The following is a 16,939-nucleotide window of genomic DNA, read 5'->3' as shown; positions in this document are numbered from 1 at the left end:
TACACGATACTGAATGCCTTGGACCTTGATAATTTAGTCTAAAACCATTTTTAAAACCTTGAAAAAGTTCCTGGGCAACTAAAATGTTTGGATATCTTGATAACATTTGTTTGAGTGGTCCTAATTTAATTGGTGTTTTGCCTAGGTCCCCCAAATCTGTTGGTATTTCCTGATTGGTTCGCCTTGCTGGGTGTGCTATTGTTGTCGTTGAACCTAAATCTGCTGGGGTTTGACCTCTAAATTGCCTGTGCTAGCGCTATTATGCTGAAAGTTGTTTGCATGACACATGTAAGAAGCATGCTCCCCATTGCATTTCAAACAACTATGCTGATATCTACAAGGATTTCTAAAACATGACCCTTTATAGTTAAAGTCAAAGCACTTCCATACTTTTCCCGTGCCCATTCCCATGCTGTGTGTATTCAGGTTTTGAGACTGGCCAGTTTGGTTCCAATTCATGTATAGCAACCAAACTTCGGAGTCAATGCTGCCCCAAGACAATTCCAAGTTTCTGGATTTTTTTCAAATGAAATTGCTCATCATAATTTTTCCATCCAAATCCTCCTGGAAACGTACTTGGCCAAAGTCGGATGTTAAACATGTATTTTAAAATACCCTGCATGTCAGCTGGATGGGCCGACAAATTAACAGCCGAAAAGGCCAGGAAGGCATCCGTCCACTTCCCAATATCTCCTATTTTAGGCGCTTTTCTACCCCGTCCGGATCATGGTGGTTCTCCAAAAACACACTCAGGTCAATATATTCCCCGTTAAGTATTTTAATTCTAGTGGCCTGACTGATATTGGACCCCAGCATGTTCCCAACCGATGTACCCATTTCTGGATTAGTGCTATAATCCAAATTCATACCTATAACAGGCCTGACATCTGGTTACACTAGTGGCAATGGGCCGACCCCCGGCCTGACATGACTCCCCAGTGGTCTGATGCTGAGATCCCTGGTGTTCTCCCTCAGCCCGATGAGCACTTGGTTCCTCCTCATTCTGTTGAACCCCCCTTGGATTGGAGTGTCGGTCGTCCAACTCCCTCTCAGTACTGTATCTGGGGTTGGCAGTCTTTCTGTATGGTCGGACCCAAGTGGCCATGGCCTTCCCCGGGGCTGTCCCCTTTGCTTTTCCCTTCGGCATGCTAATAATCCTCAAGTCAACGTAGTATCTGAAACTCAACACTTAAACCCTAAACAATGTCCAACTTATTTCATACAGGACACCCTATTTATATATATATTTTTAAAAACCAACCAAACTATATCGTTGAGTGTATGTGGTTTATTTAATACAATGTGTAAAGCCAACATAAATAAAATAAATTAAAAAAATATTTTTTTAACACCGGGACCCCGTGGCCCCACATTTCAAACGAGAAAGTTATCGGCTTGTAGCTAGAATGTCATTATATGACAATTATGTCATCTACTTTCTGAAATAAGACAATACTATCACATTTCACGATTATGGCAAACCACAAAATTATATTGATAACACCAGTAAGTAATCGCCCGATACCACATAAGCATGGCGAAGAGTCGAACACATTGTAGCATGTCTCCCATTCGTACCGATAACTCGATCAAATAACTCATTTTATGAGTAAGTGACGATAATTTACATTACGATTCATGTCAACAAATACCTTACCAATTTGCTTCAGTAAATTTTCTGATAACCCAGACTATTTAGTCTAAAATTACATGTATTTCCTCATTCAATCCATCACCTCTAATTTTATGACCTCTTCAAATGAATCAACTCTTGGAAAGGAATTCCCTAATTCACGGACGATAACTCCAATTAGTTTTTACACTACAACCGAGCTATGCTACAAGGGGGACAAATCGTGTTACCTTGGAGCTCTGTTCTCCAATAGAGATAAAACACATTGAGGCTCATTAGCACAAAGATAACGGAATTTATCGTTTTATGGCCGATAAATTCTAATTATGTCAATCCTGATAAACAGGTGTTATGTCAATCCTGATAAACAGGTGTTATGTCAATCCTGATAAACAGGTGTTATGTCAATCCTGATAAACAGGTGTTATGTCAATCCTGATAAACAGGTGTTATGTCAATCCTGATAAACAGGTGTTATGTCAATCCTGATAAACAGGTGTTATGTCAATCCTGATAAACAGGTGTTATGTCAATCCTGATAAACAGGTGTTATGTCAATCCTGATAAACAGGTGTTATGTCAATCCTGATAAACAGGTGTTATGTCAATCCTGATAAACAGGTGTTATGTCAATCCTGATAAACAGGTGTTATGTCAATCCTGATAAACAGGTGTTATGTCAATCCTGATAAACAGGTGTTATGTCAATCCTGATAAACAGGTGTTATGTCAATCCTGATAAACAGGTGTTATGTCAATCCTGATAAACAGGTGTTATGTCAATCCTGATAAACAGGTGTTATGTCAATCCTGATAAACAAGTGTTATGTCAATCCTGATAAACAGGTGTTATGTCAATCCTGATAAAGAAGTGTTATGAAAATCCTGATAAACAGGTGTTACATGTATGTAAATCCTGATAAACAGGTGTTATGTCAATGCTGATAAACAAGTGTTATGTCAATCCTGATAAACCGAAGTTATTTCAATCCTGATAAACAGGTGTTTGTCAATCCTGATAAACAAGTGTTTGTCAATCCTGATAAACAAGTGTTATGTCAATTCTGATAAACAGGTGATATGTCAATTATGATAAACAAGTGTTATGTCAATCCTGATAAACAAATGTTATGTCAATCCTAATAAACAAGTGTTATGTCAATCCTAATAAACAAGTGTTATGTCGATCTTGATTAACAAATGTTATGTCAATCCTGATAAACAGGTGTTATGTCAATCCTGATAAACAAGTGTTATGTCGATCTTGATTAACAAATGTTATGTCAATCCTGATTAACCGAAGTTATGTCAATCCTGATTAACAAGTGTTATGTCAACTCTGATAAACAGGTGATATCTCAATCCTGATAAACAGGGGTTTGTCAATCCTGATAAACCGAGGTTATGTCAATCCTGATGAACAGGTGTTATGGCAATCCTGATAAACAAGAGTTATGTCAATACTGATAAACCAGTGTTATGTCAATTCTGATAAACAGGTGATATGTCCATCCTGATAAACAGGTGTTATGGCAATCCTGATAAACAAGTGTAATGTCAATTCTGATAAACAGGTGAAATGTCAATTATGATAAACAAGTGTTATGTTAATTCTGATAAACAGGTGAAATGTCAATTATGATAAACAAGTGTATGTCAATCCTGATAACCAAGTGTTATGTCAATCCTAATAAACAGGTGTTATGTTAATATAAACAGGTGATATGTCAATACTGATAAACAGGTGATATGTCCATCCTGATAAACAGGTGTTATTTTCAATCCTGATGAGCAGGTGTTATGGCAATCCTGATAAACAAGTGTTTAATCCTAATAAACAAGTGTTATGTTAATCCTGATAAACAGGTAATATGTCAATCCTGATACACAGAAGTTATGTCAATCCTGATAGACAGGTAATATGTCAATCCTGATACACAGAAGTTATGTCAATCCTGATAAACAGGTGTTTGTCAATCCTGATAAGCAAGTGTTATGTCAATTCTGATAAACAGGTGATATGTCAATTATGATAAACAAGTGTTATGTCAATCCTGATAAACAAATGTTATGTCAATCCTGATAAACAAATGTTATGTCGATCCTTATATACAAGTGTTATGTCAATCCTGATTAACAAGTGTTATGTCAATCCTGATAAACAAGTGTTATATCAATGCTGATAAACAAGTGTTATGTCAATCCTGATAAACAGGTGTTATGTCAATCCTGATAAACAGGTGTTATCTGATAAACAAATGTTATGTCGATCCTTATATACAAGTGTTATGTCAATCCTGATTAACAAGTGATATGTCAATCCTGATAAACAAGTGTTATGTTAATCCTGATAATCAGGTGATATGTCAATCCTGATAAACAGGTGTTATTTTCAATCCTGATGAGCAGGTGTTATGGCAATCCTGATAAACAGGTGTTATGGCAATCCTGATAAACAAGTGTTATGTCAATCTTGATAAACAAGTGTTATGTTAATCTTGATATACATGTACAAGTGTTATTTGCATCCTGATAAACAAGTTATATGTCGATCCTGATATACAGGTGATATGTCAATCCTGATTAACAAGTGTTATATGGACCCTTACGAACAAGTGTTATGTGGACCCTGATAAACGGGTGTTATTTCAATTCTGATAAACAGCTGTTATGTTAATCCTGATTAACAGGTGTTTATCAATCTTGATACACAAGTGTAATGTAACCTCATAAACAAATGCTATGTTAACCCTGATATACAAGTGTTATGTCAATCCTGATTGACAAGTGTTATATGGACCCTTATAAACAAGTGTTATGTGGACCCTGATTAACAGGTGTTATGTCAATCCTGATAAACATGTGATATGGCAATCCTGATAATCAGGTGATATGTCAATTCTGATAAACAAGTGTTATTTCCATCCTGATAAACAAGTGTTTGTCAATCCTGATAAACAAGTGTTATGTCAATTCTGATACACAAGTGTTATGCACTCTGATAAACAAGTGCTATGTCAATCCTGATAAACAGGTAATATGTCAATCCTGATAAACAGGTGTTATTTCAATCCTGATAAACAGGTGTAATGTCAATCCTGATAAACAGGTGTTATTTTCAATCCTGGTGAACAGGTGTTATGTCAATCCTGATAAACAGGTGTTATGTCAATCCTGATAAACAAGTGTTATGTTAATCCTGATAATCAGGTGATATTTCAATCCTGATAAGCAAGTGTTATGTCAATCCTGATAAACATGTGTTATTTTCAATCCTGATGAACAGGTGTTATGGCAATCCTGATAAACAGGTGTTATGTCAATCATGATAAACAAGTGTTATGTTAATCTTGATATACATGTACAAGTGTTATTTCCATCCTGATAAACAAGTTATATGTCGATCCTGATATACAGGTGATATGTCAAACCTGATTAACAAGTGTTATATGGACCCTTACGAACAAGTGTTATGTGGACCCTGATAAACGGGTGTTATTTCAATCCTGATAAACAGGTGTTATGTTAATCCTGATTAACAGGTGTTTGTCAATCGGTATACACAAGTGTAATGTACCCTGATAAACAAGTGCTATGCCAATCCTGATATACAAGTGTTATGTCAATCCTGATTGGCAAGTGTTATATGGACCCTAATAAACAAGTGTTATGTGGACCCTGATTAACAGGTGTTATGTCAATCCTGATAATCAGGTGATATGGCAATCCTGATAATCAGGTGATAAGGCAATCCTGATAAACAAGTGTTATTTCCATCCTGATAAACAAGTGTTTGTCAATCCTGATAAACATGTGTTATGTCAATTCTGATACAGAAGTGTTATGCACTCTGATAAACAAGTGCTATGTCAATCCTGATAAACAGGTAATATGTCAATCATGATAAAAAGGTGTTATTTCAATCCTGATAAACAGGTGTTATGTCAATCCTGATAAACAGGTGTTATTTTCAATCCTGATGAACAGGTGTTATGTCAATCCTGATAAACAGGTGTTATGTCAATTCCGATAAACAAGTGTAATGTGAACCCTGATAAACAGGTGTTATGTCAATCATGATAAACAAGTGTTATGTCAATCATGATAAAACAAGTGTTATGTCAATCATTATACAATAAGTATCGTGTTGTTCTGATAAAAATGTGTCGCGCTATTTTTGCTTCAACAAATGGTTTGTTATCCTGATACAACAAATGTTTATCCTTTAAAAACTAGTCTAATGAAATGGTGATTCAACAAGTGTTACGTTATGCTGATTTAACTAGTGATGCTTTATTCTAAAACAACAAGTGCTGTGTTATCTTGATAAAATAGATGTTATGTTATTCTGATATATCGAGTGCTGTGCTATCCTGATAAAATAGGTGTTATGTTATTCTGATGTATCGAGTGCTGTGCTATCCTGTAAGAATAGATGTTACATGATCTATGTTTGTTTGATGTAAATCTACCACTGTGGGAAAACGTTTTTGACTGTGTTATCCTGATAAAGTACTTGTTGTGTTTCAATGTATCATACTTTCACGGTTTTGTTTTTCCGAAGAAATCAATATATATATATATATTCATATTTTGTCCATTACCGGAAGTCATTTTAAATATTTGATTAGATAATTATAAAACAGACGATATCGTATTCTGGTTACATGATATTTTGGGATATTTTAATGTACACCAGTGACCCCTGGGAACATAACGCAATTAGACACCTATATCATTAAGCATATTTTGTAACATTTTGTAAATTGGAAACCTATATCATTTCCATCATAACTACTCATTTAGGTTTATATTTACATATAGTATGTACTAAACGGTTGTTAAAATGTTGACCATAATTTATCATTAGAAGTAGAATGAGGCTTCCAAAAATTGATGAAATGTGTTTTGTTGGAATATAACTCACTGGTCTGTCAGAACTGGATGTGCTTTTAGTATAAGGAAATCTATAGTGAAACATTTGTAATGTTTGAAATTAAACCTGGTGACAAAAGCTGATTTGGAATTTAACGAGAGCCAAATCTTCGAAAATAGACTCGGAAGATATCTTCGGAAAGTGCATCAATCTACAACACAGTGCTCTTGTTTTGATTGAACATAATATTGACTTTGAGTTTTCTTGGTTCAAACTAAGAGTGTATTTCATTGTAATATTGGGGAACAACAACAGGTTATGTTTGTGGATTTGTATTAATATGGTTTAATTATACTTTGTCATTTTCTGTTACAGATGACTATAGACATTCGAAGAGGTTTTCTAGTTAAACAGATCTTGAAGTTCTAGGTTCCCCATTGTAATATAGTTTCCCCTTTCTATAGTAACCTCCCGGTAAATTCTGTTTCGATATGGCTTGGCTACACTTCCATTGATCAGTTAGGTCAATCCGTTAGAGATAGTATAATAATCGGAAGTCAAGGGTTCGAACTCAGGTCAAACTGATTTCCTTTACTCTTTGAACGATATTGTTGATTATATTTTATTTATTTCATCTTTATTGTTCCTCAAAAATATCCCACAATGCGTGATTTTCTTTTCGGAAATGCTTTACCAAAGCTTTAGTTATGCCAGAGAAAAACAATTAGTTTAGTTTTTTGCAGTGGTAAGTTAATCCTTTTACTGATGATATATTTCTGCAACGCGTGTTACCTCCCTCTCTTTGTCTAGTTCCACGAGACATTGATAATACATTTCATTTGAAGTCTTCCGCATTGGAGGTAGACTAAGACTCTATAGCATCTTGCACGTTTGCAGTTTGTTTCAGTTTTTACAGGCAAAGTTATATCCCTCCTGTCTCTTGTCATGCATCAATACATATCTTGTTGTTTTCTGTATCTTCTGTCGGCTTATATTTTATATATTTCAGTGATGGTTTGACTCGACAGCCACGGAAGCAGACTTTCACTTGGTACAGCAGAATATCTTCAAACCTTTTCGTATAAAACAAATGACAGATATTGTGATGCATAGCATCATTTATTAATATAATTTACTGTATCCATTTTCACTCCTTCAATCAAGCTGTTGAAGTGATTGAAGATATGGCCATCATATGCCGTACAAAAAAGAAGTGGTTTTTTTCAAGAGACAAACAATTGAATGTATTGTGTTTGTCTTCTATTTCACAGTTTAATTTAGCTCAAACTAATCAGTACGAGAATATACAGGAATTTCAACAGCTGATGCAAACTTTATGTAAGCAATGCCTGTAACAAGTATGCTACAGTACTACATGAAGCTGAACCTATAAAACAGAAAATATCTTTGAGACATAAATGCCTCTGCAGGAATCATTTATTAGTTTGGTCATTCGATAATTTTATATTAATAATAACGGTGACCTTGGCAATCTCGAATACAGCTCATTCCAAGTATCATCAAATTTGAAAAAGAGTCGAACATTACTTTTATTCTTGATGTTCATTTGTTTTGAAAATTGCTGAACAATCGTATAGAAAGGAGTCACTATCTCGTTAAACAAGGTTTCTTCAAAGGTAACTGTGACTTTATCGCCGAATTCGTTGTTATGAATGTTACGAGATACAGTTGTATACTGTCCCTTCTATTTGCGACGTCAACATGATTATGACTTTATAGTGTGTAACTTAATCGGGATTGGAATAAATGATACGATTAAGTGACCATACGTATATTTTCGTCAGTACACAACGTAAAGTCGAAACCCGACATAATGACTGCTGATATAAGGTTCGAACAAGACCAATTGGAAAAGAAGTTGATAGAGTTATGGCGGTAATATAGTAGATTAGTTTCTATAGTAACAGCGACAATGCCCCTTTTCTAAGGACTATGAAACACGAACATATTACTTCAGATAATATAAACAACGTAGCTTTATGTTTTTGCTAGAAAATGACAAATTTATAACATCTTGAATTCTGCAAAACATACAGTAACTTCAGTTATAATCAGTTCTTAAATGTTCACAAATATGTCCAGTTGCTGGGCAGCGATCATAGTCATTATCCACTTCCTCAGATTCGTAACGAACATTCTGTTTCCTTAGCTCGTCATAAACGCCGTCGTCAAGTCCATTTGTCTGGGCATGACCCACTCTCACATGATCATATGGATCAATGTCTCGATCCGTCTTCATTTGTTTTTGTTCGTTTTTTCTACTGATACCGTATCCGTTTTCTGTTTGTGATTGGGATTGTGCAAGTGCGTACACGCCGTTTTCTTGGTTATTTTCTTCTGGGTTGGTTTGTTGTTCAAGCAGAAAATAGTTGTCGCCTTGAATTCCAGTTATGTCTCCATTTCCGGTTTTCGAAATGGCAGGGGTTTCCTTGGTAAAAGATTTCTCATTAGATGGTGCATTTTCACTTTCATCGACGAGGAAATAATTGCCTCCTTCAGGTGAAAACGATTCCTTCATTGTCTGCATTGCTTCAGCTCGTTCATTTGCATCATTCTCATGCACGAAATAATTATCATTTAAATTGTTTCTTAAAGGAGGAGGTTGGTGTCCTGTTTTCTCCACATTGAAATAGTTTTCAGGAAGAGTAGTTGAATTTGAATTTACCGCCTTATTACCGGTCACTGCTTTAGCGAGATCATAATCATCATCGTTTTCAGACGTAACATCTCTTTCAATCAAGAGCTTTGCGTTCCCTGTGTTTCCTTGGACCGTCGGCGGTGATTCATGACAGAGATCGCCTTTTCGGCCTCCCACATATCTGTCGTGGTTGACTGTTGGCATCACATCTTTGAACTTCGATTGTCCACCAAAACTGGCATAACTATAGTCTTGCTCACCTGTTGTTGTAAGTTTTTGATCATCCGCCATGTCATAAGTGTGTACGTCATTGCCGTTCCCTTCATATCCTGCATTGTCCTGGCTATTAGTATTCCCGTTGTTCTAATAATTTATTAATAGCAAATTTAACAATTTTAATAAGATAATCCAAATACGTTATTGAAAGTTTAACAATGGTTTAAGTTATGTTTTTTTAATAAAACACTCATACATACATGTACATTAAAATATTTAATATAAAAGTGACGTGAAAGTTTCAATGATTAGTATCTAGCAAAGGGACTATTATAAATGTTCAATTCTACATAGTTAATAAAGAGAATATAATGGATCAGCAATATTAAATAGTTTCAATTTTTAGTTTATATTGGGTTATATTTATTTAACATTTAAAACAAATGAATTTGATGTTAAAATTTATGAAATATTTTGAAATTATTATTAATTCATAAGATAGGTTTTATCAGTGTTGACGAGGAAAGAAACAGGATAAAATGACTCGTAAAACCACGTGGCTTTGGTGTATACATGTGACCAGTCATTTTTTTCTATAAACGTAAATTTCACTAGGAAACATTTACCTGTAAATCTTCATATGACGGGTTCGTTACGCAGGGTTCAGAGTAGTCTGACTGTTTCTTATTCCTGAAATAAACACCAAATTTAGTATAAATGCTGATGCAATAACTAATAATACAATAACCTAATATGTATTTCTATAAAAAAAAATAAGGAAAAACTAGAACACTGACTGGCCTGCAAGGGCCCCGCCATGTGCCTGACCGATTCAACCTCTTAGCCACGTCGAATCACAGTAACCTTGACCTTAATTTGTTTTAAAACCCTTTATTGCATATTTACTTTGACCTTGACATTGACCTTAGAAAAATTGTAAACCCCTATTGCACATCCAAAGTTCATACAGAAGTTTTTCGGTTTCCGAGATAATCTTCGAAAACGAAAATTTAGTCGAGTGACCGGAAACGGACATTATTGTGTCAAGTCTTAAAAAGATGTCAAACATACGTATCGTTATTGTTTTATCAAGACTTATATAAGTTAATAAAAATCTTATATGTTAAACAAAGTGTGATAGTGACATAAGTAGTATAGAATATACCATTTTCTACGTCGGAGACAGACAAACACCGTTACACCGCTGACAATCACCACAAGAGCTATCAAACCGCCTACAGCCGCCAGTGTCGATATACTTTCTTCATTGGACTGACGTGCTGCAGAAACAAAATCTGAATGGAAACAAGTAGAGATAATAAACAGAAAAATAAAAATGAGGAGGAGGAGGAAAAAATTGTGCTTAATGTACCTATCTTAGTTGAGGTTGAATCATCGGTTGTGCTGGTTGGTTCCGACGTGGCAGGTATATGTGTCGTAACTGAATGAGTTATGGTTTCTGTTCTGGGTGCAGTAGTCGTTTGAGGCCAAGTAGTTGTCGTCGTTGTCGTTAATGTAGAATGAGGTTCTAAAATTGTGCTTAATATACCTATGTTAGTTGAGGTTGAATCATCGGTTGTGCTGGTCGGTTCCGACGTGGCAGGTATATGTGTCGTAATTGAATGAGTTATGGTTTCTGTTCTGGGTGCAGTAGTCGTTTGAGGCCAAGTAGTTGTCGTCGTTGTCGTTAATGTAGAATGAGGTTCTAAAATTGTGCTTAATATACCTATCTTAGTTGAGGTTGAATCATCGGTTGTACTGGTCGGTTCCGACGTGGCAGGTATATGTGTCGTAATTGAATGAGTTATGGTTTCTGTTCTGGGTGCAGTAGTCGTTTGAGGCCAAGTAGTTGTCGTCGTTGTCGTTGTTGTAGTATGAGGTTCTGAAAATAAAACTGAAACAAGCAAATTCGTGGAATTTATATCCCCCGCTTGCAGGACATATTTTAGGTAAACATTATTGAGGTTAGGTTTAAACATGCGAGTATCGTGCTGTTGAGACATAACCATAGCTTGAAACTGGAAGAAGAAAAAAAGCCTTATACAGAAGATAGACTTCTTTTTGAACATGTAGGTATTACGGTGTAAATTAATCGTTTAATCCATCAGAATTTACTAACCTCATTAATTATCACAAATCACATCGATTGGCAAACTTAGCACGAGTCGGATGTGTAACCGGAATTAGGTTGAAATATCTGCAGGATATCTACAGCAATTATCAAACGAAAACCAAAGAGTGCCCTAGATGGGTGGAAAAACAGATGAACACAAACATTGTTATCAAGTTTGAAGGAATTCGGCTAATATTTGCTAGAGTTATTAAGCAGAAACTGCAGATAATGACGTTAATCAATGGGCCATAACTCCGACAAATATAGTCATCGAACTTTCCCAAGCCCTTAAGGCATTTTACCCTGTTATCAAGTTTGAAGAATATCGTTTGACATTTGTTGCAGTTATTCCACGGTAACGAAGAGTGAAAGACAGACAAACAGACAGACAGACTGACGGACATACCCAAATTAATATCCCCCGTTTTGGTGAAAGCGGGGGATACTAAAGTGTTTTAGAACTAGACCTAAATAAGATGTTTACGAAACAAATGCAGGAACTGCATTGCAGACAACATTTTTCAGATGCTGTCAGTTTGTAACACAAGTAATTGTGTTGCCTTTCAGAAGCAATGTTTTTTGTATTGTTTTCTGTAATTGTTTTTGGATTGCATATCATTCAATATTCAACCTACATATATCATTATAACGATAATTGATTTCTATCCCGAAATACCAAAAATATGCCCATGGCCTAATAATCAAGCATTTCATACCTGGAGGTAAAATAGAAACAGACTTACCTGCGGTTTTAATGGAATCATTTGAAACTGTAAAGAAGAGATATCAAATGTTTTACATACGTACTGTGAACAGTCTAAATGGTTTAAAATGCATCCAAGGATAACATACCATTTGTGTACTACAATCCGGTAATAAAGCTTCAAGTAATCAAATTCTTTTTTTAAAGAAAGTGTTTTTTTATTTATTATCTTTGATAAAAGACGATCATTTGTAATAACTTTTACTCGTTGCCTTCCGAAAAAATTTCATGAAATTACTATTGTTGTTTTAATACATTATTTAATCAACAGCAAACCAGGGGCCAATCACAACAATAAGGGATTATACCTACAGCTTTATATACCCATACTATAATTCGACCATTCTGAATAATAAAGTAAAAACGCTATGAACATATCCTTTTACTAACATCACTTAGCAGACGTCATGGTGAAATATATTTCTACTGGACCTGGATTCAATTTACATTTCTTCTGTACTTGTCAAATGGATTTAGCGGAGCTTGAAATACGTATAAAATGATACTCACAAATGCAGTTGCAGACCAATGAATGGCATGCTTCCGCACTGCACTTGTTGCTACGACACAATCTACACTGACACTTTTGTTTGGAGCTGTGGTTTTGAAAATATTCAAACACCGTAGCAAAATTTCCGTCTCCTATGGATTGTCCAAAACGAAGCTTCCCTTCAATTTCAAATGTCTCGTTTTTGCATGTGAGTAAATGAACTAAAATCAAATTAGAAAGAAAATCACGAAACAAATATGTGTATCATATTCTTCAATGCTTCGGCTGCCAAAAATTGAAAACAAAGATAATGGAATATTGTTTTTTAGAAAATCATCTCAAAATGACATAGTTCATTTTTGATTTATTCTTTAGATCTTAAGTACAAAACAGGCTTCGTGCATAACTATCAATGATAACTTTGTTGAAATATATTTCAGGTGAAAATCAACAGAAACACAGTGCCGGTGCTTATTACTAGTATAATGATACACGTTTAACTATATTTTCATCCCGAGTTCTGATAAACATTTCAACCTTCAACTTTGCTGACATTTCTTATTAGACATTTTTGATATGTATTACATAGATTTCCGTATGAAAAGCATTCACATTTTCAAGTTTTTAAAAGACAAGCGCATAGACGTTTAGCGTTTGTTAGGAGTTTTAAACGTTTCGTGTTATTATGAATTGAACCGTTTTATAGAATAGGAACACTATGTTACTTATTCGGAAGAGCTTTAGGGCCTCTTAACAAAATATTTATTTTAATCGAAATTTTCACTTAATAACTCAAATTTTTGAAATAATAACTCGTAAATTCGACTGACTGACGTTTCTAAAAATATTTTTTATTACTTCGAGTAAGTTACACGAAAAACTTTATAATTAGTTTTTTCTTCAAAGTGGCCATAATGGTCTTCTGTAAAAATGAGACAATCTCAGGTAGGTAATCCAATCTAAATGGTTTTTAAATTGCATCAGTGGCAGATGACTCTTGTCGGATACAGATCTAATTTCACTAAACATTGATTTGTATAGTAAATAAACTCATCAACCCTGGCATGATAATTGATTAAATGTTAGCTTTACAAAATCTACTTGTGTTGGCCACATGTAAAATTAAAAATAATTGTATCGTTATATAAAAGAATTGACATAATTTGAAAGTTCATATTTTTTTGAACTGGAAATATAACCGAAACATCTGATATGATTCTATCAATTAAATGTTGCCAATATCACCAGAATGATATTATTTACCATCTATATACATTAGTCACTGTACCAACTATCAGTAGCGTGATAAGTTCGTTATATTTGGTTGTCAGTTTTAGGATACTCAAGATGAAGTTGAGAACGATTTGAGAATCGATTTATTCCCCATGAAAGAATGCATGTTCTGAAATAAGAATATCCACCCGCGCCAGGTGACGCCCTGAACCGGAAAATAGAATCCACACATAGATGATCAGCGTAAGAAAATAGTCCGACATAAACAAATCATTGTTAAGTAATGAGAAAAATTTGTGAGGATGACAACACCATTTTAAGCGTAAATGTGCCTACGGAGAGGCCAATGACGACCATATTGCTTTAAAATATCTTTCTATGTACTTTGAAGGTCCATGGTACTCCTCTAAGCAAATCTGCTATTTGTTTACGTTTGTCAGATTCATTACGAGAACCTGCAATGTTTTTGCAGGACAATTCTAAATTGATTAGTACAAACAATGGTTAGTGCACTTACTTTTCTTGTAATCGGTTGAACTAGTGATATTGTCTAAAAGTAGAGTTAAACTTTCCTTCTTTCCATTGTAGCTATACTCTAATGTGCCATGTTGTCCAGTCAGAGTTAACGATTCATTCTGGACGTTTCTAGTCGATTGACATGATATATTGTTCTTATTAAAAACCGTCGATTTGTTTACTCGGGTTTCTGCATTTCAATAAAAAACGACAGATCATTCAATTAGTAGTGACAGTGGACATTTTTGTGTGTCTGATACTCTATTTGATACAATTCATTTGGAGATATTAAGATTTTACGATAACATACACAGTAACAAACCATAGCATCAACATTCAAAGAAACTTTGGAATTTTAATTCGAAACAATAAAAGCACCATTGCGATACCGAAATTCTCAACTAGAAACAACACGGAAATCATCATTCAAAAATGTGCACCCCCGATGAGTTCGTTTACCGTTTCAATAAACACCAAAATATCTGCAGCTGTTAGGATTATGAGAGCAGTTTTCGTTTAAGGTTCGGTTGCTATTGTCCTGATAGAAATTTTAAACATTTCTAATCAAAACAAAAGACAGGAGATCAGTTTTGATTTGTCAGAAAGAATAACCTCTGGTCAGGGCCATGGCAAGAACATTTCAATTTTTTCGTCAAAATTCGGCCTGTGGACATTTAGAAGATATCTTATTTGTAAGATTATCAATGTCCACTCCGAGGCTGATGCATAATTAATTTTACACAACATTGTATTCCTTTTTGTTCAAAAATGATTAATTGCAAATCAGATAAATCTTTCATTCACACTTAAGTATTTTCGTACTATTTACATAAGCTGTTAAATTGCATTTTATGCTTGTATGCCGGCATGACCATATCTTTAATAAGTCATTTTTGAAAAGAAACAAAATGTAGAAACTTTATGAAAAACTAACGATAAAGAAAACAAAATTAAAAGTGTTATGACGCTGCGGTGAGTGTAGAACTGCACCGGGTCAGACCAGGATTCGAACCGTTGACCTCTGATCATCAGATAGTCGTTTAAACCAACACTGAGCTACCTGGTCAACAGAAGTATCTTTGTTCATTCTCACTTTACCTATATTCAACACTGTTGTTGATATTTTGTTCTATTTATCTTTTTATTTATTTATATATTTTATTATAGCTATAGTCTCAGGTTTTAGAGCCGGTACGGAAATCGTCAACACTTTACTATCTATACAATATACTTTTACATATTTTGAATTTAATTTATGCTGACTTGTAGTTAAAATAATTTTAATTACCTTGTCCACTGATAGTACATGTAATGGCGGTACTTGTCCTCATTGCCAGCCCACACATAAATGTCAAACACATCCAGATACAGGCTCTCCAGGATACCATACTTTGACCTGTGGTGAAAGAAAAACAGATCATAACAAGCGTTATCGACATACCCTGTAATATACTTAATTTGTTTTCAACATAATTGGATCATTTACCAGGTGTACTACGAAGTCTATTTAACGTCTTTGTACCTTTTAAGGGCCCTATATACACAAAATGACAACTATTACGGGGCCCTATATACACAAAATGAAAACTATTACGCACAATTAGGTATGTTATGAGGTGTATTCTCACTATCGATACAGGATTCCCTGCGGTGTAAATGTTACATCTTCATTCCTTCTATAAAGTATATTTATAAAACAATAAATACTTACTTTGATTGTCGTTACTTTCGTTTGTCCCTGTGCTAGATTAAATACGTCATATTATTGTTCGGAATACACAGCCTGTGTCCCCGACATTTCTCTTTGTAAACGTGCCAGAAGGGGAAATACACACCAGGAAGTATTTTTGTCGCTCCACCAGAGTACACGTAAAGCTTTGAGAGGACGCCCCACTTTAAAGCCTTTATTTAACCTTTGGTAGTCGGGAAGGTATTTTTACCCACGACATTGAAATGAAGTCACGCATTACAAACAACGTAAAAGTATGCATTACACACAAAGACCCTAGTATGGCTCAGCCTTAAGTGTACAAAGTGTGATAGATGTGTACGATATTTTATTTCATCCAAATATTGTTACATCCGGTTGTGTAACTTAATCCAAGAGGTTTAGATAGAACACTGTAAATCCTATTCTTGTTAAGGAAAACTCAGTTTTTGTCTGATAATTATTTTCAAGTTATTATGAACTCAAATCTCAGTATGTGTTAAGGAAAACGATTTATCTTTGGTACAGTAATATGGACGAGTAATGGGCTAGGCTCGAGTATAGCTGCAGGTGTGGAGTCAAGCGGCAAGGTAAAGTTGGACAGTTATTCGTTATTAATTATTCAAAATTTTACAGAAAAATGCTGTAAAATGGATGCCGGTGCACAATTTTTTTAAAGGTTGCACGCACCGAGTTTCATTAAGATTGAAATGGGAATTCACCCCGAGCTAG

The 16,939-nt window shown here is 34.8% G+C and overlaps 2 protein-coding genes across 11 annotated transcripts; both read right to left on the bottom strand.

Annotated features, from left to right (window-relative positions):
• Positions 1-213: 213 nt before the first annotated feature.
• On the bottom strand, positions 214-837 carry LOC110442851. Its single transcript, XM_021486680.1, has 2 exons — positions 715-837; positions 214-435 (listed from the first exon to the last, which is right to left on the bottom strand). The coding sequence occupies exons 1-2, from the start codon at positions 835-837 to the stop codon at positions 214-216; spliced, it is 345 nt and encodes a 114-aa protein (XP_021342355.1).
• Positions 838-7,611: 6,774 nt separating this feature from the next.
• Positions 7,612-16,384, bottom strand: LOC110442855 (cell wall integrity and stress response component 2-like). 10 transcript variants are annotated; one of them, XM_021486690.1, is made up of 9 exons: positions 16,211-16,384; positions 15,788-15,895; positions 14,501-14,689; positions 12,771-12,971; positions 12,241-12,267; positions 11,111-11,278; positions 10,550-10,679; positions 10,011-10,074; positions 7,612-9,531 (listed from the first exon to the last, which is right to left on the bottom strand). In XM_021486690.1, exons 2-9 carry the CDS (start codon positions 15,885-15,887, stop codon positions 8,572-8,574), a joined length of 1,839 nt encoding a protein of 612 aa, XP_021342365.1. In that variant the 5' UTR covers positions 15,888-15,895; positions 16,211-16,384; the 3' UTR covers positions 7,612-8,571. The 10 variants fall into 10 exon arrangements, with proteins under 10 accessions (XP_021342365.1, XP_021342366.1, XP_021342361.1 ...); XM_021486691.1 differs by having other exon boundaries at positions 10,550-10,664; XM_021486686.1 differs by having other exon boundaries at positions 10,757-11,266.
• Between the last annotated feature and the right edge of the window lie 555 nt (positions 16,385-16,939).

The sequence above is a fragment of the Mizuhopecten yessoensis genome, unplaced genomic scaffold (genome assembly GCF_002113885.1).
Source record: "Mizuhopecten yessoensis strain PY_sf001 unplaced genomic scaffold, ASM211388v2 scaffold716305, whole genome shotgun sequence".
Lineage (NCBI taxonomy): Eukaryota > Metazoa > Mollusca > Bivalvia > Pectinida > Pectinidae > Mizuhopecten > Mizuhopecten yessoensis.
This window is presented reverse-complemented; position numbering and strand designations above follow the sequence as displayed.